The sequence below is a fragment of the Loxodonta africana genome, chromosome 19 (genome assembly GCF_030014295.1).
Source record: "Loxodonta africana isolate mLoxAfr1 chromosome 19, mLoxAfr1.hap2, whole genome shotgun sequence".
Classification (NCBI taxonomy): Eukaryota; Metazoa; Chordata; class Mammalia; order Proboscidea; family Elephantidae; genus Loxodonta; species Loxodonta africana.
Genome location: NC_087360.1, coordinates 22,044 through 44,722, shown reverse-complemented (window position 1 = coordinate 44,722; position 22,679 = coordinate 22,044). Strand labels below are relative to the sequence as shown.

At 41.9% G+C, this 22,679-nt stretch overlaps 1 protein-coding gene across 1 annotated transcript in view; it reads left to right on the top strand.

Moving 5' to 3' along the window:
* Positions 1-22,679, top strand: part of LOC100656825 (zinc finger protein 268) — an 83,203-nt gene that overhangs the window by 50,080 nt on the left and 10,444 nt on the right. Inside the window, exons 6-10 of the mRNA XM_023540423.2 lie at positions 7,626-7,874; positions 8,226-8,308; positions 15,475-15,678; positions 17,968-18,094; positions 18,966-19,061. Coding sequence (XP_023396191.2) covers positions 7,626-7,874; positions 8,226-8,308; positions 15,475-15,678; positions 17,968-18,094; positions 18,966-19,061 — 759 coding nt within the window. The remainder of the gene's footprint in view (positions 1-7,625; positions 7,875-8,225; positions 8,309-15,474; positions 15,679-17,967; positions 18,095-18,965; positions 19,062-22,679) is intronic.

Sequence of the window (22,679 nt, the reverse complement as noted above, 5' to 3'; positions counted from 1 at the left end):
AACACTGAGCATTTAAACGGGCCAGGGAGGGTCCCATTTGAGTGGTAGCATGTAATAGGGCAATTTTTAGAGCAAGTATACTCCTGGGGATAAACACAGCACTGCCAAAGGCCACCCTCCGTCTCAAGGCGGTCTTTTTATCTTATAAAGAAAAGTGCTTAGAGCATAGACTGAGCAAGACTACCCAGGTTGGAGTCCCACGTCTGCCCCTAATTAGATGATCTTGGGCATGCTATTTATTTAGCTTCTTTGTGCCTACCTTACAGATACCCTTTTCTGCTAAAATAGGGGTAAAAGTATTTATCTCATAGGATTGTCGTGAATATTAAATAAGTAAACATGTAGACAAATTAGAATAGTGCCTGACACATAATTAAGTGCTTTATAATTATTAGCTGTGATCATCAATATTATTATTGCCCCATCCTAGTGTCTTTCACTTAATTTAAACCTGCCTGAGTGCTTGTAAGAACTCAGGGAGTTCTCCCTTCCTTTCCAGTTCCACATGTTCTCCCTTTTTTGCCTAAATCAGTACATAATCAGCGTGGGTAGTCACTGACCCATAGTGGGTGTATGGATTCACCTTCAAGGTCAGTAAACCGTTTTTAATATTGTATGCAAAATTGTTCCATTTGTACAGAGGTGTTCCCTTCTAGGGAGGGGATCCCAACCTTCAGACACTCTGGTAAGTCCATGACGCAATAAAGAAATTCAGGAAGAGGATCTATTTTAATTCTGTTTGATTCTATGAATGGATCCCCTGTGTGTATGGACTGGCCATGATTTGCTGTTTTCTAGCATATATATTAGAAACTCAGTAATTGGTTGTTGAATGATACATGAATAATAATGAGGCAGTAGGACAGAGATCTTGATGTCAGTCTGAGTCAAAGTCTAGAAATGATTTGGTAGAACCGTAAGACCTGAGAACTATAAAGAATGTGAGAGACCAAATGAGTCTCATTGTACAGTTGAGATCCAGTGAGTTGCCCCAGGTCTCACACACTTTGAGGGAAATTAGAGCTAGAACTGTTCTTGTTGTTGTGTGCCATTGAGTCAATTCTGACTCATAGTGACTCTGTAGGACACAGTACCAACTGCCCCATAGGGTTTCCAAGGAGTGGCTGGTGGATATGAACTGCTGACCTTTTGTTAGCAGCTGAGCTCTTAACCACTTCACCACCAGGGCTCTACTAGATCCCAGAGCTAGAACTAGATTGCAGGTTCTCAATTATTGCTTCTCTTGTCAATGCTTACATACCATTCACATGTATAACATAGTCCTATCTGAAATATAATTTCATTATGAGCAGTGGTTCTTCATGGGAGTAAGAGTAGCCTCTTAACTGGACCTCTCAATTTCTCATGGCCTGTGGCCCAGTGTCCTCAAATGTATTATGAAGGTACTACTAGTATCTACCTCATAGGGTTACTGTGGGGATTAGTGAGATGATGTGTATGAAGCACTTAAAATAGTACCTAGCACGTAGTAAGTGCTATATGTGTTAGCTATTTTTATTAGCACCCTAAGGACCACCTCTGTAACATGGACAAAGATATATGACTATGGATAATTACTGAAACGTTACTTAAGAGTCATGCAAAATTTAAAAAGTACAGTAGCAAAATGGTTATTTATGGCATATCCATGTAATGGAATATTTTGGAGACCTTAAAATTATGTTCACAGAAGGTTTGGTAATGTAGGAAAAGTATTGATACTATCATGTGTTATGAATAAAGCATGAAAAACAATTGTCAATCTGGAGTAAAAAATATGTAAAAATAAATGCATTATAAAAACCTGAAATGAATCTTGCTTTAGATTAGCATTTGTTAACCTACATATTGAGAGAATCGGAGTTTACTTTTCTGTTCTTACCAAAATCTCCTAAAGATTATATATTATTTTTAGAAACAAGAAAATCTCTTAAATGATGGAATTTTTCCTTTTCAAAAGGTCAAATCTACAAAAAAAAAAAAACAAATCCAAGAACTAACAAGGGAATTTAACAAGGTCACAGGGCACAAGGTCACTATACAAAAATTAATTTAACCCTGTATACTAGCATCATTTCAATTAGATAATGAAGTCAGAAATACAACTGTATTTACAGTGGCATACAAAACATGAAATTCTTAGTGATAAATTTAATGAAATATGTATAAGATCTGTACACTGAAAACTATAAAACACTGCTGAAAGAAAGAGTACATAGTAAACACATGATGGCGAGCTGTACCATGATCAAGGATGGGAAGACCCAATATTGTTAAGAATGCAGTTCTCAAATCTTTCAGACACATTGGAACTCCAACCAGAATTCCTCAGGCATTTATGTGGAAATTGACAAGCTGATCTGAAATTTATGTGGAAATGCAAGGGACCTAAAATAGCCAAATCAATTTTTAAAAAAGAACAAAGTTGGAGGACTTACACTACCTGATTTCAAAACTTACTATGAACCACCCTAATAAAGACTGGTATTTTCGTGAGGATAGACATAGATCATTGAAACCGAATAGAAAGTCCAGAAACCAGCCTATACATATATTGTCAACAGAACTTCAGCAAAGCTGCCAAAAAAAATTCCATGAAGAAAGGATAATCTTTTCAATGAATGGTGCTTAACAGCTGGGTATTTGTTGGTGGGGGAAAACTTTAACCCTCACGTACACAAAAACCAACTCAATGCATCACAGACCTAAATGTAAAAGCTAAAAGTTTTAAATACTTAGAAGAAAATACAGGAGAAGGTCCTTACAAATTTCAGGCTAGGCAAGGGTTTCTTACGTCACAAAAAACACAAATCATAAAAGAAAAAAAATGATAACTCAGACTTAATCAAAATTAAAAGCTTCAGCTCCTTAAAGACATTTGTTAAGAACATAAAAGGCAAACCACAGATGAGGAGTAAACATTTACCACACATGTATCTAAAGAAGGGCTTGTATCCAGAACATACAAGGAACCTATATATCGCAGTATTTAGAACACCCAAAAAAAGAGCAAAAGATTTTAACAGATGCTTCACAAAAGATGTGAATGACCAGTACAAACAGGACAGGATGCTCAACATCATTAGTTACTAGGGAAATGCAAATAAAACCCCAATGAGATACCACTTCATACGTTGCTGGTGGGAATGTAAAATGGTGCAGTCACTTTGGAAAACAGGTTGACAGTCCCTCCAAATATTACTGTATAAGCTAGCAATTCCATTCCTGGGGACACACAGAAATGTGTGTATGACTGTCGATTGCAGCAGGATTTATGTGAGCCCAAAACTGGAATAAACACAAACGTAATTGCTGGTGTGTATTTTTCACAGTATGGGAACAGATAAATGAATTGTGCTATATGCATACAATGGAATACTATTCAACACTAAAAAAATAACTACTGATGTATTCAGCAACATGAACGAATCTCAGAAAGGTGCTAGAAAAAGTCAGACGCAAAAGTTGTTGTTAGGTGCCATGGTGTTGGTTCCAACTGATGGCAACGCCATGTACTACAGAACAAAACTGTGTCCGGTCCTGAGCCATCCTCACAATCCTTGTGCTTCAGCCTATTGTTGCAGCCACTGTATCAACCCATCACTTTGAGGTCTTCTTCTTTTTCGCTGACCCTCTACCAAGCATAATGGCCTTCTCCAGGGACTGGTCCCTCCTGATAACATGTCCAAAGTATGTAAGATGATGTCTTGGCCATCCTTAATTCTGAGGGACATTCTGGCTGTACATCTTCCAGGACAGATTTGTTCGTTCTTTTTGCAGTCCATGGTATATTCAATATTCTTTGCCAACATCATAACTGAAAGGTGTCAATTCTTCTTCAGTCTTCCTTATTAATTGTCCAGCATTCACATGCATATGAAGTGATTGAAAACACCGCCTTAGTCTTCAGGGTTACATCTTTGCTTTTTAACACCTTAAACAGATTTTTGCTGCAGATTTGCTCTTTCCATGGGCATTGATTGTGGATCCAAGTTATATGAGATCCTTATCTTCAATATTTTCTCCATGTATCATGATGATGCTCATTGGTCCATTTGTGAGGATTTTTGTTTTACGTTCAGGCGTAATCCATACAGGAGGCTGTAGTCTTTGATCTTCATCAGTAAGTGCTTCAAGTCCTCTTCACTTTCTGCAAGCAAGGCTGTGTCATCTGCATATTGCAGGTTGTTAATGAGTCTTCCTCTGATTCTAATGCCCCGTTCTTCATATAGTCCAGCTTCTCAGATTATTTGCTCAGCATATAGATTGAGCAAGTATGGTGAAAGGATATCACTCTGATGCACACGTTTCTTGGTTTTAAACAACGCAGCATTCCCTTGTTCTGTGAGCAACTGCTTTTTGGTCTATGTATAGGTTCTTCATGAGCACAATTCAGTGTTCTGGAAATCCTATTCTTTGCGATGTTTTCCATAATTTGTTATGATCCACGCAGTTGAATGCCTTTGCATAGTCAATAAAATACAGGTAAACATGTTTCTGGTATTGTTTGCTTTCAGCCAAGATCCATCTGACATCAGCAATGATATCCCTTGTTCCATGTCTGAATACAGGTTGAACTTCTGAATCCAGGTTGATGTACTGGTGCAACTGCTTTTGAATGATCTTCACCAAATTTTACTTGTATGCGATATTAATGATATTGTTTGATAATTTTCCTTTCCTAGGAATGGGCACAGATATGGATCTTTTCCAGTCGGTTGGCCAGGTAGCTATCTTCCAGATTTCCTGGCATAGACGAGTGAGCACTTCCAGTGCTGCATGCATTTGTTGAAACATCTCATTGGGTATTCCATCAAATCCTGGAACCTGTTTTTCGCAAGTACCTTCAGTGCAGTTTGGACCTCCTTCTTCAGTACCATTGGTTCCCGATCATATCCTACTTCCTGAAATGGTTGAATGTCAGCCAGTTCTTTCTGGCATAGTGACCTTGTGTATTCCTTCCATCTTCTTTTGATGCTTCCTGTGTTTCTTAATGTTTTCCCCGTAGAATTCTTAAGTATTACAATTCCAGGTTTGAATTTTTCTTCAGTTCTTTCAGCTTGAGAAATGCAGAGCGTGTTCTTTCCTTCTGGTTTTCTATCTCCGGGTCTTTGCACATGTCATCATAATACTTTATACTTTGTCTTCTGGAGCTGAAATCTTTGGTTTAGCTCTTTTACTTCATCATTTCTTCCATTCACTTTAGCTACTCGATGTTCAAGAGCAAGTTCCAGAGTCTCTTCTGATGTCCCTTTTGGTCTTTTCTTTCCTGTCTTTTTAATGAACGCTTGCTTTCCTCACGTATGATGTCATTGATGTCAGTCCACAACTCATCTGGTCTTTGGTCGTTAGCATTCAATGCGTCAAATCTGTTCTTGAGATGGTCTTTAAATTCAGGTGGGATATACTGGGGGTTGTACTTTGACTCTTGTTGACTTACTCAAATTTTCTTCAGCTTCAACTTGAACTTGCATATGAGCAATTGATGGTCTGTTTCTCATTCAGCTCCTGGCCTTGTTCTGACTTATGATATCGAGCTTTTCTGTCGTCTCTTTCCACAGATGTAGTTGATTTGATTCCTGTGTTTTCCATCTGGCGAGGTCCACGTGTATAGTTGTCATTTATGTTGTTGAAAAAATATTTGCAATGAAGAAGTCATTGGTCTTGTTACATTCTATCATGTGATCTCTGGCGTAGTTTCTATTACCAAGGCCATATTTTCCAACTATCAGTTGTTTCCGACTTTTGCATTCTAATCACCAGTAATTATCAATGCATCTTAACTTCATATTTGATCAATTTCAGACTGCAGAAGTTGGTAAAAATTTTCACTTTCTTCATCTTTGGCATTAGTGGTTGGTGTGTAAATTTGAATAATAGTCATATTAATTGGTCTTCCTTGTAGATGTATGAATATTTTCCAATCACTGAAAGCATTGTACTTCTGGATAGATCTTGAAATGTTCTTTTTGTCAGTGAACACGATGCCATTCTTCAATTACTCATTCCTGGCATAGCAGACCATACGATTGTCTGATTCAGAACGGTCGATACAAGTCCATTTTAACTTAGTAATGCCTGGGATATTGATGTTTGTATGTTCCACTTCATTTTTGATGATTTCCAATTTTCCTAGATTTATACTTCGTACATTCCATGTTGCGATTATTAATGGATGTTTGCAGCTGTTTCTTCTCATTTTTAGTCATGCCACATTGGCAAATGAAGGTCCCAAAGGCTTGACTCCATCCACATCCTCCACTTTGAGGAGGCAGCTCTTAGTCGTATTTTGAGTGCCTTCCAACCTGAGGGGCTCATCTTCCGGCACTATATCAAACTGTTCCAGTGCTATTCATAAGGTTTTCACTGGCAAGTATTTTCAGAAGTAGACTGCCGGGTCCTTCTTCTTAGTCTGTCTTAGTATGGAAGCTCAGCTGAAACCCGGCCACCACAGGTGAGCCTGCTGGTATTTGAAATACCAGTGGCATAACTACCAGCCACACAGCAAAATGCAAACCACCACAGTAAGACAAACTGATGGAGATACGATATATTCAACAGCATTTACTAATGTCAAAAACATTATGCTAGGGAAAAGAAGTCAGACACAAAAAAAGCATACCAAAACCAAACCAAACCAAACCCAGTGCTGTGGAGTCGATTCCGACTCATAGCGACCCTATAGGACAGACTAGAACTGCCCCATAGGGTTTCCAAGGAGTGCCTGGTGGATTCGAACTGCTGACCCTCTGGTTGGCAGCCGTAGCACTTAACCACTACACCACGAGGGTTTCCCAAAAAAAAAAAATATATATATATATAAATATATATATATAAAATATATATATATATCGTGTATGATTTCATTTATAAAGTTTCATAAAATGCAGATTAATCCATAATAATAGAAAGCAAATCAGTGTTTTCCTGAGGCTGGGGAGTGACTGACTGCAAAGAGGAACATAAATTGGAGGTGATGGAAACGTTGTGTCTTGGCTGTGGTGGTGGTTACGTAACTGTATTCATTTGTTAAGCTCATCAAACTGTAAACATTAAATGGATCCAGTTTGTTGTCAGTAAATTTTATCTCAATAAAGTTGATTTCACTTTTTCCTCAATAAAACCAGGGATCGCTGAGAAACGAGAAAATCTGCTCCATGTAAACGCTGGTAATGTTGGTTTTTGGAACTTGCCACCGTTTGTAGACAGTGTATTAATTTCCAAGGCGCCCTGGTGGTGCAGTGGTTAAGCACTCGGCTGTTAACTAAATGTTGGCAGTGTCCAACCCACCAGCTCTTCACAGGAGAAAGTCTGGCCGTCTGCTTTTGTAGAGATTTATAGCGTTGGAAACCCTGTGAGGTCACCGTGAGTCCGAGTGGACGCCATGCAGTGCGTTTTTGGTATTCGTTTCCTAGCGCTACAGTAATAAATTACCACTAACTGGGTGGATTAAAACATAAATTTATTCTCACTTTTGGAGGCTAGAAGTCTAAAATCAAGGTACTGGCAGGGACATGCATCTTCTGAAGTTTGTAGGGAAGGACCATTCTTTCCGGGCAGCAACCTCTTTTTTGCTGGAGAATCAGCCACTTAAATCCAAGCTGCGCCCAGGCCGGCTTTGGAAGCACTCGCTCCAGAGGCTTCTGGGAGTTGTAGTTTCTTCCGTCCTCCGGTCGCTGTGACGCATTTCCCGTGCGTCCATACTGGCGCCATTGCTGTGTGCCCGCTGGATGCGGCTTATCGTATCTTCGGCGTCCATCACCTGTGGCGTTCCCCGGGTCTGGGGTGGACCTCCCTCGTCTGGCCAGAGGGCCGTCTGCCCAAGGGCCCCGGGCGGGCGCCGCAGAGTCAGGAGCGGAGACGCAGACAATCTGGTGAGAACCTCTCTGCTGCAGATCCGGGAGGTGGAGGCAGCCGTTCTCCCCGGAGTTCCCCTGCTGCCCATCCAGCGGCGGGACCAAGCCGGACGGGCTTGGATCTTTCCAGTTGGCGGGACAGTACAGAACCAGTCTTGCCTTACTCCCGCTGCTCCAGGCCTGGTGCGGTTGGTTGGCCTGAGTTCGTGGGTGTGTTTTGGTGGGGGTGGGGAGCTCCGTGGCAAAGTGGAGGAGACGCTGCCCTAGTCAGTCTCACCCCGGTGCGGGTGGGAAGATCCCCTGTGGGACCAGTGCGTGGTAGCTCCAGGGAGACCGCTTCGTTCTCTTAGGGTTCCGCTCCTCCCGCAGCCTTCGGGTTTTACCATTCCCAGACGGGACAGGCGAAACCGACAGTGGGAATGGCCACCAGGATCCGGACAGCTTCAGTCTGGGTGAGTAGGGCTTTGTTTTTCATTCCTGAAAAGCTGTCCTGAACGCCAGGATGCACGTACACCATCCGTTCTAGGATCAGAGCTTGCCTGAAGCCGTCTCCACCCAACGGTCTTAAAAGCTAGTAGCGTTCCTGAGAGGGTGTTACACTTCATGGAGATGCTTCTTGTTATCATCCTTTTCATTTTGAAACTTCTTCAGTCGCTCTTTTCTGTCACCTTTGTACCGCGGACTGTGAGGACAACAAGGGAAAATCACCTCATCCGTCTTACAGTTTTTTCATCACATATTTCCTGCGTGTCTTCTATGTCTAGGATCCTTGGGCTTTCTTTGGGAAATTACTCACTTGTTTATTCATTTATTTTGCAGTTTTGTTTATTGACTTGCTTGTTGGACCCCAGAGCAGGCTCTAAGAGTGTACAGATGAGTTGTTCATGGTCCCTGCCTTGGAAAGCAGTTGTCTGATGAGCAAGAAAACCTGTAGGCACAAAGACAAGTTAATAGTGCAGTAAGAGAGACTGTGTAAATGTGTGGGGACACATAGCCGTGGATCAATTTGAGGAGTCAGGCGTTAAGAGATCCTTAAACTAAGGTTTGAAAGAATGAGGTGAACAAGAGTCTGAAAGGCAGCCTAGGTAAAGGAAGCAACAGGTGCACCTTTTCAGAGGCTTGAAATGGTCTAGTATGTTGGTGAACTTTGAGCATTTTAGGGTTGCTGGCATGTAGAGTTTTGTGGTTTGGGGGGCTAAGAGGGCTATGGGTGTATTAAGAAATGAGGCCAGAGCCGTAGGCCGAGACCAGATATAGAGGGCTTTGAGGGCCAGGTTAAGAACTTGGGTTTTATTCTGTAAGGGAAGGAGACTTACTGAAGTGTTCTGAAAAAGGTTTTTTGGATGGGACAGTGCCAGTGAAAAGAAAGGAGGAAGAGAGATCACAGAAATGGGAAAGAAGCAGAATTGGATTTGCTAACTAGTTGGCTGCTGGTGGTGAGGGAAAGGGGAGAGCCAGGGATGACCGCTGGAGTTCTGCTCTGTGGACCTGGATTGGGGATGGCAACCATTCCCCAGTTAGGGAAGACTGTCAGAGTTGTTATTGTGGGGAAGATTTCAGTTTTATGTGGATTGTGCCATCCGTGTGGGGGTGTTGACGGGTAGGTGGGTAGGCATATATTTTAAGAAAAAGGTCTGGACATGTTATACTGATTAGGTGTGGCTGAATTAGCTCAGGGAGAGTGTACCATGACAGGAGGATTGAGGACAATGCTCAGGGAAATGGCAAGGAAGAGACAGGGAGGGAAAGAGGGCTGGAGACTGAGACAGAGCCCAAGATAAGTGAGAGACAATGAGAGGGTTGTATTTCGGAGTTACAGAAAAGGAAACCTCAGAAATGGTTGTCGTGTGAGATGCTGCAGGGAGGTCAAGTAATACGAGGTCATAAAAGCATAAATTGAATTTGGGGGTCGTGATAGTGGTGGGTGTCAGTGGTAATACTTCAAGAGAGGGAGAGAGTGAGTGTGTGTGAAGAAATGGGGTAGTGACCGCAGGTCAGTGGGTTTCTTTTTATGTGCTCTTTCTGGTCACGGTCTTGTAACTCACACAGAATGATTAGGTGGTACTATTCAAATAAGATGTGCAAAACTCTTGCTGGGGTTGGCTGGGATATGCAAACAAGGTGTCCGTGGCCCACCAAGGGGGATTAGTCAGTTTTGCCATCTGCTAGACTTCAAAAGAGCTGGTCCCAAAGATTGAGGGGGGACCTTGCTGCTATCAAAAAGAGCTGGGTTTCTGTTTCATTCCTGTCTTGGGTTTGTAGCAATTTGGAGTCCTGGCTTTTTTGGGAAGGGTTTTATATACGATGTACCATCCTGGGCCCACCTTGGATTTTGATTTTGTTTTCATTTTCTTCCTATGATGCATGGCCATTGGAATAAAAGTTCATATTTTTTAAAATCAGCAACTAACCTTAGGGTAAAAGTAGCTTACGTGCTTTCTTAATTCTCTGAGGTCCTGTTCTCGCTTAAGTTTTGGGTTGATTGTCTATTACTATGTTTTTGGTTTGTTACTTTTAAGGATTTTTTTTTTTTTAACTTCTTTAGTCAATAACTTTTGTTGTTTTTAGCGGAAGGCTTATTTTGAACAGCAAGTCAGCCATTATGGACATTAAAAGTCAGCTTTATGTTCAAAGGCGTGTTCTTTGGAGCAAGCATGCCCTCCTCCGTCAGTTAACAGAGCAGTTTTCTAGTCTCTGCACAATAAACGGTGGTGGAGCATCAAAATCTGTCTCACTTCATGAGAGAGAATGAGAAACCTGTGAGATGGAGGTCAGACGTACCTCCACCCTCCAACTATTTTACCAATTCTGACATCAGTGGTCCTTTCCAAGGCACTCTCCTCTGCGTGGTTTGATAGTTCATTGCAGTGGCCACACAGAACTCACAAACCATACTTAAACAGTTAAGAGGTTTATTAAGGAAGTAACAGGGTATAACTTGGAATCAGGATCAGTAGGCTACAACTTGGGATCAGAATCAAGATGCGTGTAGGCAAAGTCTGGGAGGCTGTCTTGAAGTGGGGAGCACATCCCTCCTTTCAGTTCAGGACAGCTCTCTCAGCTCCTCTCAGACGTGTAAGCAAGCAGGGCCTTATCTCTGCCATGCAGATCTCTTCTCAGCCCCCACAGGACAGGCCTTCTGTTTTTGTTGGTGCATGCCCCCCCTCTCAGCTGTGCAGACCTGCTTGCCTTTGGCCTCCCTGCTATTGGCCTCTCTGTTGCTAAGTGACCCATTTCATAGCCAGCGTAGCAGTTTTGTTCAGCTTTCTTAGCTGCTTTCTTAGCAGCAGGTTTCTGCTGTCACCACCAGTTCTGCCACAGGGTCCCTCCCAGGCCTGTCACTGCCAGCTCTGCTGCAGGTTGCTTTCAGTCTGTCACTGTCTTCAGCGTTACAGTCCTTGACCATGTTACAGCTCTTTTAGGAGGTTCCTCACCTCCTCTCTCTCTGGTTCTCTCTTCTTGCGTCTCTTACCTTTTCTTCTTTTTGCTTCTTTCTTCCTTCTCTTTCTGTCTGCAAACCTTTGTGGGGTTGGCTGCATATATAAGTAAATTCCTGGTCAGTTTCAAGGCATGGCCCTCCCACCAGGGGCACAAACTGACCAATCCCCTCTTGGTAGGCCGCAGTCCCTTCATTTCCATAGTAGGCTGTAGTCACTTCATTTGCATAAGTATTGACCAATCCCTGCAAGGTGCATAAAATAGAGCAGTCATAGGGCAGGCTGCAGCCCAGGGCCAGACAAAAAGTATCAATCAGGTTGTTTACAGCTTGTCCAGGAAATGTCAGTCAACCTGAACAAAAGTAACAAAACTCTCTAGGGTAGAAAATTAGGGCAAAGATTATTCCTCCAGGCTTAGGGGAAAAATCTCTCAAGCTGTTTTTCAAAAGAACCAAGGCAAAAGGCCACATAAAGGAACTTATTTCACCATACTTTGAGTCTCTGTTTCTTTAACAAACTCACATGGTGTTTGTGAAGCTTAAATGATGCCATTCTTATAAAGAACTTGGCAAATTACTTTCCACCAAATACAAGGTCATTAAATCTGGTTCCAGGAATAATTTAAAGTTACTGAGCTTCACAGTGTTCATGTGTTATGCTATGCAGCCATTCCAACCACTCTGCCACATCTGCTTTACTCTTCCTAATTTTTTGTAAAACATTTTATTATGAAGATTTTCAAGTACACACAGGTTACAAGGATCTACAATGAAATCTCGTTTACCCATCACTCAGTTTCAGATATAATCAAGATTTTGCCACGTGTGCTTGGTCTATTTATTCTCTCCCTTTATTGCTAAAGTATTTTAAAGCAAACTCAGTCATCGTGTCTTTCATCCCAGCATGCTTCATTGTGCATTAAAAGACACAAGCATTTTTTTGTTTTCTACTATGATGCCGTTGTCTTATCTAACAAAGTAATGATTTCTTGGTATCATCTAACGCCTATTCCATGTCCAGGTTTCCTCAATAAAATGCCGTTTTAATGTCTGCAAGTTCGAATCTGAATCCAGATGAGGCTCACGCTTTTTATGATCTGTACTTTAAGCCTCTTAATTCAGATAGCCTTTCCTTCTTTCCTTCCCTTTTACTTTCTAAGTGCCACTGGCTTTTTAAAGGTGCTTGGTCATTTGTTTTATAGAATGTCTCCTATAGATAAATGGATTTTCTCTTTGTTCCGTTGTGATGTCAGTATCTCCTGTATTCCTGGTAATTGAAAGCTAGCTTTAAAGGTTTTTAGATTACTTTTTATTTTTTCAACAAGAATTCTTCATACTGCTTTGTTTTGCGTCAGTCACCTCGGGAGGCATGTAATGTGTGGTTGGCTCACGCTTGGTGAGACAAAGACCAGTCTGTGGGTTCAGGTGACAACAGTCTGATCTTGTCATTGTAAGGTGCCCATCCACCTTTCCTAGTGGCTTCATCTCTTGGTCATCATTGCCTAAGCCGTGTCATTTCTTCCATACTTATCAATTTGAAACTGTCAACTAATAGGTTCTTGTCAAGCAGACTGGCGAATTGAAGTCAGCCAGATGCAGGGTTGGAAGAACAGAAAGGTTTATTCACAGTTTGCAAACTGGGAGGCAGGCAGGGTCTCCTGACCTAAGGCTGCCAGCTCCCTGAACCAGGGCAGATTTGCCGCTTTTATAGGGAGTAACATACATATGCATGAACAGTGAGGGGAGGATCTTCAGTCTGGTGATGTGTGCACGGTCCGCATAATTTTATTGAATGGGTTTTTGCACACGGCTCTAAAAATATCGCACACAGCCCTAAAAAAATGGAAACAGCTCGCTCCTGCCACCCCAGGAAGGTCATATAGCAGGTAGATTTAGAGTCAGTGCGCCTGCGCCTAGGCCTTCTGCCAGGAGAAGACAGGAAACCTGTGGATTCAACCGATCACGGTGAAGTGCTGTAAAGGTTGTGACAAAAATGTAGCAAGATCAGACTTTTCCGGAAGACAACTATTATGGGATGGTTAATAACCCTTTCATGACTGCCTGCTTCGAGCTGGAATTTCTCTGTTAAGAATTTAAAGAATTCTTCTCTAAAGAAGAGCTTTTCATTGTCAACTAGAGGTGTTTGGTTTTTCAAACTACAGTTTGTGTAGGAAAGGCAGCAGGACACATGCTTAATTCTTTCCCTTTAATTTCAATCTTATACTAAAGAGTTGATACTCCACTTACCTCTATTGGTGACCACAGTGGAGTGTTTGTTGGGTTTTCTTCAATTTATCGATTGATTAATGGATTGAATGAATGCCTTTTCATCACTTGGAGTAAGTATGATTTTAAAACTCCTAATTTTATATATTCAGTGAGTTTAAATCATCTGTCATTATTTTTTAGATGCTTAAACTGTCCCAGCTGGGCCAGAGGGAGCCTCTTTAGCTTGGTTTTTGAGTTCTTTGAAATGACTTTGTTAGTCTTATATCTTCCTTCTTTTGGGCACAACAGAACGTTCTGGATTCATCTTGAGTATTTCCTGCCCCAGATCTGAAATCAACTCTGGCTCCTTTTAGTGGGAAATGTGCTTGAAGACCACATTTTGGGATTTTACGTTATTCATTGATACTGGAACGTTGTTATTTCTAGGCTGTATCAGTAGGCAGAACTAGGGATTTTGGGAAAGAAAAAGAATTATGAGTTGATACCGTTTTTAGAAAATGTGCTCGTTTTTAAAATAACAGCTTTATTGAGCTTTAGAACGTAAAATTCACCCATTTGAAGTATACATTGCAGTGGTTTTTAGTATATTCTTAGAGTCTTGCGACCATCATCACTCAGTCTAGAACATTTTCATCATCCCAACAAGAAGCCCTGTGCTCACTAAGCAGTCACTCACACCTCACTGTCCTGACCCCCGCAACATTAGGCAGCCACTCATCCACTTTTTCTTTTAATAGACTCGCCTACTCTGGATATTTCGGATAAATGGAACTGTATACTACGTGGCGTTTTGTTGCTGGCCTTTCACTCAGCATGTGAGCTCTTGAGCCCTAAATGCCTGTCCTTTTTAGTGGCTGCATAGTCTTGCGTTGTGTGGATGAACCATGGTTTATTTACGCAACAGTGCGTCCGTGAACAGTCTTTTCATAAGTTATTTCACTCATTACTTATCTTTCTCTTGAATTCTTTTTATCTCTCTTTTTTTTTTTGGTTTTCTTAACTTTTCACTTTTGCTGCCCTCTTAACTCTTGTGGTACTTTTCTGTGTTGCTTGCTTCCTTTTCAGAGTTTCAGTTGCTTTCATTTTTTGTATGCGTGGCTAGATATTGTGGATGTGTTTTTACTGTCTGTCAGAGCCTCATTTAGTTCATTTTTATTTTATTCCATAGTAATACTGAGTGGGCTTAAATGAGATGGGCTTTCCTGGCCTGTTAGGAAGCCCTTCTGTTTTGGGACAAGGAGGCTGTTCCTGTCTGGGGGCAGAAATGGCCCACAGGGTGTTTCCCTCATTTCCTCCTCCTCCTCTGCTGGGCACTTGTCCCATTCCTGCTGCTTCTGGTTTGGTCACATCCGCCCACATCCTGGGATTTGTGGAAATACCCTGCCATCTGGATTTTTTTTTCTTTTACTATTCCTATAGGTCTCTTGTTTTATTTGGGAAGTTTTGGGAGATGAAAAAGCTACACTGCCATCTTGATCACATCCTACTCTGATCATTTTAACAAAAGCAAAAAGGTAGGACTCAGGCAGCGTAGACAAACTGTCCAAGGGAATGTAGGTAGTGAGAGGAGAAGCTTGAATTGAAATGCATACTGTTTTATTTCAGTCTCAAACTTATCTACGCTCTGGCTAAAACAGAACTTTTAGCTTCTTAGCATCTACCATCATGTTCTCCTGATTGCAACTGCCCACAAGTTGTTTAAATATCGGGTGACTTTTAGGTGTGGTCATTGTACTTTTGAGGTTCCTGGGGCCTGTGCAGTCTTTGGGTGGGGCTCCATCATCAGCGTATGGGTCCCCGTGTGCATGCGGTCTTGCCTCTGCCCTGCAGAGCACTGGCCACAGTCCACAGGAAACCCACCTGGCTCCGTGTGAACATGATTCACCAGCAAGCCACTGAGGTGTGGACTGAGGAAATCTGGTCACTCACATGAGTTTGCTCACAAATCCACAGGTCCCACCTCTCCTGGAACGAAACAGCCCGTGTGACATAAGGCTCAGAAAGCTCCCAGGCCAGGAACCCATTCTGGGTGAAGGGACCCCTGACCAGAGATCTCTTCATGGGGTACCTGAGTGGAACCAGAAGAGCCACAAAACAGGGCAGGTCCTAAAGTGGCTGTTGATTTACCAAGAGCAGTCAGAAACAAGCACGTCTTGGGTGAGTTGGCTGTTCATTTATTCTCATTTTTGTCTTTTTTCCTCTTCTGTTTTTATTAGTGGGAGAGAAGATGGATATCTTTAGGTCAGAGGGTTAAATTAACCACTCCTTGGTTCGTGGTCTGTTTATCATCATTTGTGTGTTGCAGGCCCCTGTGTTTATTTATTCCATTGTTTCCCCATACTCCATTTCTGTTTCCTTCCCACTCCACCAGAATTACCTTGTGTTTTGTATATACCCTGTTTGTGTTTTATAAAATGTATATTGTTGGTTGCTGTGTATATGTTTTTAATTATGTTAATGGATGTGTGTGTCTTGTTAATTTGCTTTTATTTTTCCTTAAGCACTTTGTCAGAAGATCCACATGGGCTCTTATATTTACCAGTTTATATGACTATTGGAAGTATTTGAGAGTTCCAGTTATTCTCCATTTTCAGCCAACACTTACTATTGTTAGTCTTTTTAATTGGAGCCATTTTGGTTGTTGTATGGTTGGGTGTGTGCAGCCGTTAACCCATCCTATTTTGGTTGTTGCGTGGTTGGTTGTGTGCAGTCTAGATTCAGTCTGCTCTCTGCGAGTACTTAAGCGTGCGTGTCCTTAGTAGAGTTCACAATTCATTTACAGTGTTTTTGCCTTGCTTTTTTATTCTCTTAATGTAGTCTGTTGATGAACTGATGAACGGGCATTTTTAATTTTATCATACTCCAGTTAATCTTTTTTTTTTTTTGAGTACTACTGCTTTTTGCAACCACTTTAAAAATTGGTCTTTTCCTAAGCTCATGAAGAGATTCTCTTTTGTTAAGTTGTTTTACCCTTCACATTTAGGTTTATATTATACCTGGTGTAGTCTTTTTTGTTCGGTGTAAGAGTAAAGATTTTTTTCCCCACATAGTTACCTACTTGTCCCAGCGCCGTTGCGGTGGTTGACCTTTGCCCTGGCACACAATGCTGTCTTTGTCACATACCAAGTGTCTATATAATTTGTACATCTTTATTCTGCTCCACTGGTCTATTTTATTTCCTTTTTTTATTGTAACTCTTGATATTCAATTGTTTTCAGTTTTGGGTGATTATAATGATGTAAAAGTTTATGTACAAGTTTTTGTATGTACGTAGGCTTTCATATTAGTTGGGTAAACATCTAGGAGTGCAATTGCTAGATTGTACGGTTAGGACATGTTTCGCTTTGTAAGAATCTTCCAAAGTGTCTCCCACCAGCAATGAATGAGAATTCTTTTTTGCTCCACACCCATACCAGTGTTGGGTATGATCAGGTTTTTTTTTGTGTGTGTGTGGATTTTTGCCACTCTAATAGGTGTGTAGTGGTAACTTATTTTGGTTTTAATTTGCAATTACTAATGGAGCCCTGGTGGCATAGTGGTTAAGCGCTATGGTTGTAAACCAAAAAGTCAGCAGTTCAAATCCTCTAGCCACTTCTTGGAAACCCTATGGGGCAGTTCTAGTCTGACCCATAAAGTATGAGTTGGAGTCGACTCTACGGCAGTGTTTTTCTTTTTTTTGTCTTTAATGGGGATTATTATTATTCATCTTTTGATGTGCTTTTTTGTCATCTCTGTATCTTCTTGTTCAGCTCTTTCGCCACATAAACTGTTGCTGCTTACGGTTACTGTCTTTTTTTTCCACCAAGCTTTCCCATGTCTTTTCTTGTACCGGTCGGTCCTGTTGGGCTCCTCCACAGACTTGCCCGACACCATCAAGTAGCCTTGCTCTCTTCCCTTGTGCCCACAGTGTACTTTGTGTGTCTCTGTTGTAGCTTCTTGGACTCCTGATTCCATTTTTACATGTCTAGCTTTGTTTCCCTCTATAGTACTGAAGGTTTCTTGAGGCCAAGACCATATTTCATTTATTTTGATGTCACCTGTGCCTGCCACCTAGGGGTGGATAACCGTGCTGCAGATGTAGGGCGATGAGCCAGCCCCGATTGCCTGCTCTTCTCCTGTGTTTTTTACTGAAGGTCTCGTGGCTGGGGAAACCCCTCAGTTCTGGGCAAACTGGGACAGTTGGTCACATAATGCATATGGCTCCTAGAATAGTTTAAAGAAGTTACGTATCGCTCTAAAGGGGGAAAAAAGTTAGAGAGAGACTATCTCAGTTACCATATGTTGAGTGAAAGGATGAATGATCTAATGCACACTCATGGAATATTTTCAATATGAGTTTTGTTTTTTCCACAAAGTAGCATGCAGATAATGGGTGTACTAGGCAGCCTGTTGTTTTGCACAAACTCAAGGGAATCACTTGAGATTGAACAGGACTGTGCTTTTCAGGGGCCATTGTCATTCAAAGATGTGTATGTGGATTTTACTTGGGAGGAGTGGCGGCTCCTGGACCCTGCTCAGAAGAGCCTGTACAGGACCGTGATGTTGGAGAACTATAGCAACCTGGTGTCCCTGGGTAAGTTCTGCCTCCCAGGAAAGCGTGCAAGTGACCAGCCGACTTTGCTTCCTTGGTTTTTGAAAGCTGGGAGGTTTCTGTAAAACAGTGATTTTGCACCTGAATTCTAGAGGTCAGTTTTTCTCAGACCCGCTTTATCATCAAAGCGTGCCAGTTGAATGTTCTTTACTTTGCCAGAGTGCTGAAGAGCAGTGTCTTACATTCTTAGTGCTGCTGTAACAGAAGTACCACAAGTGGGTGATTAAAAAAAAATAGGAATTTATCTCCTCACAGTTCAGAAGCCTAGATGTCTGAATTCAGGGCACCAGCCCTAGGGGAAGGCTTTCTGTCTGTCAGCTCTGAGGGAGGCTCCTTGTCTCTTCTAGCATTCCTCAGCTCCTTGGCAATCTTCAGATGGTGTGGCAAGTACCTTCCCCTGTTTGTGCTTCCTTGTCTCTGTTTATGCTGCTCTTTTAACTCAAAATAATGAGGTTTAGGACACACCCTACGTTGATAATGACCTCGTTAACATAACAAACCCTGTTTCTAAGTAGGATTACATTCATAGATATAAACCAAAACCCTTGCAGTTGATTCTGACTTACAGTGACCCTATAGGACAGAGTAGAACTGCCCCATAGGGTTTCCAAGTTGCCGCTGGTGGATTTGAACTGCCGACCTTTTGGTTAGCAGTCTCTTAACCCTAGGTATAGGGGTTAGGATTCCAACACATATTTTGGGGGCGGGGGGGTGATGGGGTGGGGTGGACACAATTCAGTCCGTAACAGGCGGTTTCATTAATTAGTCTCTGAAATGGAATCTTTCCCATTCTTCAGAATCCTTGAATCCCAAGCAGTTTTGGTTCACATTGTCTGTGATTTTCTTTTACTAGGGTATCAACATACCAAACCTGATATAATCTTCAAGTTGGAACAAGGAGAAGAGCTGAGGATGATAAAGGCCCGAATCCCAAATCAGAGCTGTCCAGGTGAGTTAGTGGGAGCCAGGCGATGGGAGCAGATAGGTCACACCAAGTGAGGGAAAGAGGAAAAAACTTGCTTAAATGCATAATGAAATGAGCCTGTTTTAACAGGAGCATACAAAGAGCATAGGAGGTGGGTAAGAGAGCCCGGTCTGAAATGAGAGAGGAAGAGTACACATAAGGCCTGTAATGCAGCCTTAGATCTGTCCGCTGTGTCCTAAGGACCACAGACAGCAGCGTAAAGAAAACTCGCATTTTCTGAGGCCCTCCTCCCACTTCCATTCAGGTAGTCCCACATTTCAGGGTGTGTTTTTACAGCATCCCACAGCTGTCATTTTCTGTTTTCGTTAGGATTCTTAGTTTTAAGCAACAGAAAATACTTTTGGCCGATTTAAGCAGAAAATTCATTAAAACCATATTGGGTGTCCTAGATAACCGCAGGGGTAAGGGAGGGCAGAGACTGGGGTTGGAAACCAGATCTGGGGCCATGTATCTGCTACCTCTGAGCTTTAGACCTGTGCATGTGACACCGGTTTCACTTAGTTTTGGGCATCAGAAGTTTCTGCGTCACTGTCAAGGCTGCTTCAGGAGCTCTTGATCCAACCTCTGGTACCACCAGAAAGCGTCTTGCAGCCCTGTTTCTTTGTATCAGTGGCTCGTTTCTAAGACTGAGGTAGATGCACCTTCTAGGAAGAGCCTAAATCATCTGCCCGCCCTCTAGTTATTGAGAAGGCTTATGTATCCTGAGCTCTTCTTTCAAGGACCTGTGTAACGTATGATATCTTATCAGTTCAGACTAGTCTTCCCTGTATTTCTCGCACTGATTGTTCTCTGCATCTTATTTAATTTTCTGTCAGTCTCTGAACATCTGATATTCTCTTGCTGCATCCAGGCCCTTGAACTTGGTTTACTTTCCTCTTCTAAGTGTAGTATGTATCTTCACCTCTCATGAAGTTCCTTGCCTGTTCCAGCTTTTGCCAGTGTCCTGTCCATCTTAAGGTAGCATCTTTTATTATAGCATCTTGGGCCTGAGAATTGTTTTCTCACATCAAGAATATCGTGTGGAACTTACTTTTCGGTGGCTGGGGTTTCATGTTAATCCATTCCTTATGGATTTCTTTATGCAGGATTTTTGGAGGGTGATGAATTGGTGGCAGAGTAAACACAAACACATATACACCATGCAGTAAGATCAGATTACATTTCCTCTTCAGGTAGTCAAGAGTATGACAGTTGTCAGGGTCCTGTGGCCACGTAGGGAAGGAGCTGATGTGTAACACGTGTCAGCACAGCTCCCAAGTCCCAGGCTCCTTATATGAGCACACAGCTGCCTGTGACCAAGTGCATGCTGCTGGATTGAATTCTTGCTACATCACTAATAGGAGACACTAAACTCAGCCATTGCAAAAATATGTGGAAGTGCTCAGTATTGGAAAATTAAGTAGTAAGGAAGACAGGTTGGCTGACTGGAACAGAAGTTATTTGTTGGAGACCAGTAGAACATGAATTTTTATATATATGGTGACTTAAGGTCTTTGAATTAGTTTGCTAGATTAATTACTCTATTTTGTAGTTTGTAAAGGCGACTGTTCTAAGGTTTTTTTTAGTTTTGCTGCTATTTAACATTTTAGAGTTTTTAGCACAGGAATGATAGTGTTGCATTGGTTCTGGGTAGCAGATGGTATTAATAATTGGGTTCAATCAAGGGTCGTAACATAAACAGAAGATAAATGTTTTGGTGGTTGTGTCCGTGCAGTTGATTCTGTTGCATGGTAACCTTAGAGGACAGAGCAGAGTCACCCTATAGGGCTTCCTAGACTGTAATCTTTACGGGAGCAGTTGCTGGGTCTTTCCTTCCATGGAGTGTCTAGTGGTTTCAAACCACCGACCTTTCAGTTAGCAGCTGAGCGCTTAACTGTTGTACCACCAGGGACCTGTAACGTTTTGGTAGAGGATAATTAACCTTCAAGCCCTTCGAATGATGGAAGCTAAGATACAGGAACCAAGGTAGGTGTGCAAAAATAAGGATGAGTATGGTATTTTTTTTTTTTTTTTAATGGTATCAGGAACAGAAGGACTGAAGGGGTAAATTATAGGATTTGATGGTTACGACAGCTTTAGTATCCATGAACTGTGATAGGTACAGGGAAAAAAACCCGCTGCCATTGAGGTGATCAGACTCATAGCAACCCTGTAGGGCAGAGTAGAAGTGCCCCATCAGGTTTCCAAGGCTGTAAATACTTACAGAAGCAGACTGCCACATCTGTCTCCTGCAGAGCTGCTGGTGGGTTTGAACCACTGACCTTTCAGTTAGCAGCCAAGCGCTTAACCACTGCGCCACCAGGTCTCCTCACGGGAATAATACTGGCAGTAAAACACATGAGCAAATCTGATTCTAGAGCAAATATTAGTTACTCACTGGCCTATTTCTTTTTTTAAATAATAATTGTGTTTTCAGTGAAAGTTTACATAGCAAATTAGGTTCCCATTTGGCAGTTTGTGCACAAATTGTTCAGAGATGTTAGTTACGTTTTTCACAAGGCATCAACGTTCTCTTTAATTGCATTCAGGTTGTTCCATTTCCAGTAGTAGATATAGTTTCCCGGACGAACTATAGAAATGATCCCTGAAAATATAGCCTCTGGCGTAATTCTTTTTGGTGGAGACAAATCTGACTACGTTGTTTTTGTTAGGTGCCATCGATTCAGTTCTGATTCATAGCAACCCTATGCACAACAGAATGTAACGCTGCCTGGTCCTGCACCATCCTCACGATTGTTGCAATGCTTGAGTCCATCACTGCAGCCGCTCTGTCATTCCATCTCGTTAAGGGTCTTCCTCTTTTTTGCTGACCTTCCACTTTACCAAGCATGGTGTCCTTCTCCAGGGACTGATCCCTCCTGATAACATGTCCAAAGTATATGAGACATAGTCTCACCATCCTTTCTTTTGAGAAGCAAGTATGACAAACTGACTGACGTGTGGGGGTTTTTAACTATGTTGTTGTTGTTAGGTGCCATCGAGTAGGTTCCGACTCATAGTGAACCCATGTACAACAGAATGAAACACTGCCTGGTCCTGTGCCATCCTCACAGTCATTGTTATGCTTGAGCTCATTGTTGCAGCCACTGTGTCAATCCACTCGTCGAGGGTCTTCCTCTTTTCCACTGACCCTGTACTTTGCCAAGCATGACGTCCTCTGGGGACTGATCCTTCCTGACAGTATGTCCAAAGTATGTAAGATACAGTCTCGCCATCCTTCTAAGGAGTATTCTGGTTTCGCTTCTTCTGAGACAGATTTGTTGGTTCTTTTGACAGTCCATGGTATATTCAGTATTCTTCGTCAAGACCGTAATTCAAAGACGTCAACTATAGGAGCATATTTAGTAGCACATTTTCTCAAATTATTGTGACAGACAAAAGTTCCTGTATTCATTAATTAGCACATCCAGGATAGATAATACCCCAGTTAACGATTGATGTTTGGGGAAACATGATTTTGTGGTGGTGTACAGAATGAAAAAGAGGGATCATATGTAGGAGGTAGGAGGGCTCTTTGAGATTTTATCATAATAAAACTTGAATGAGATGTTAAAATCCTTTGATCTACTCTCTCCGAACTGG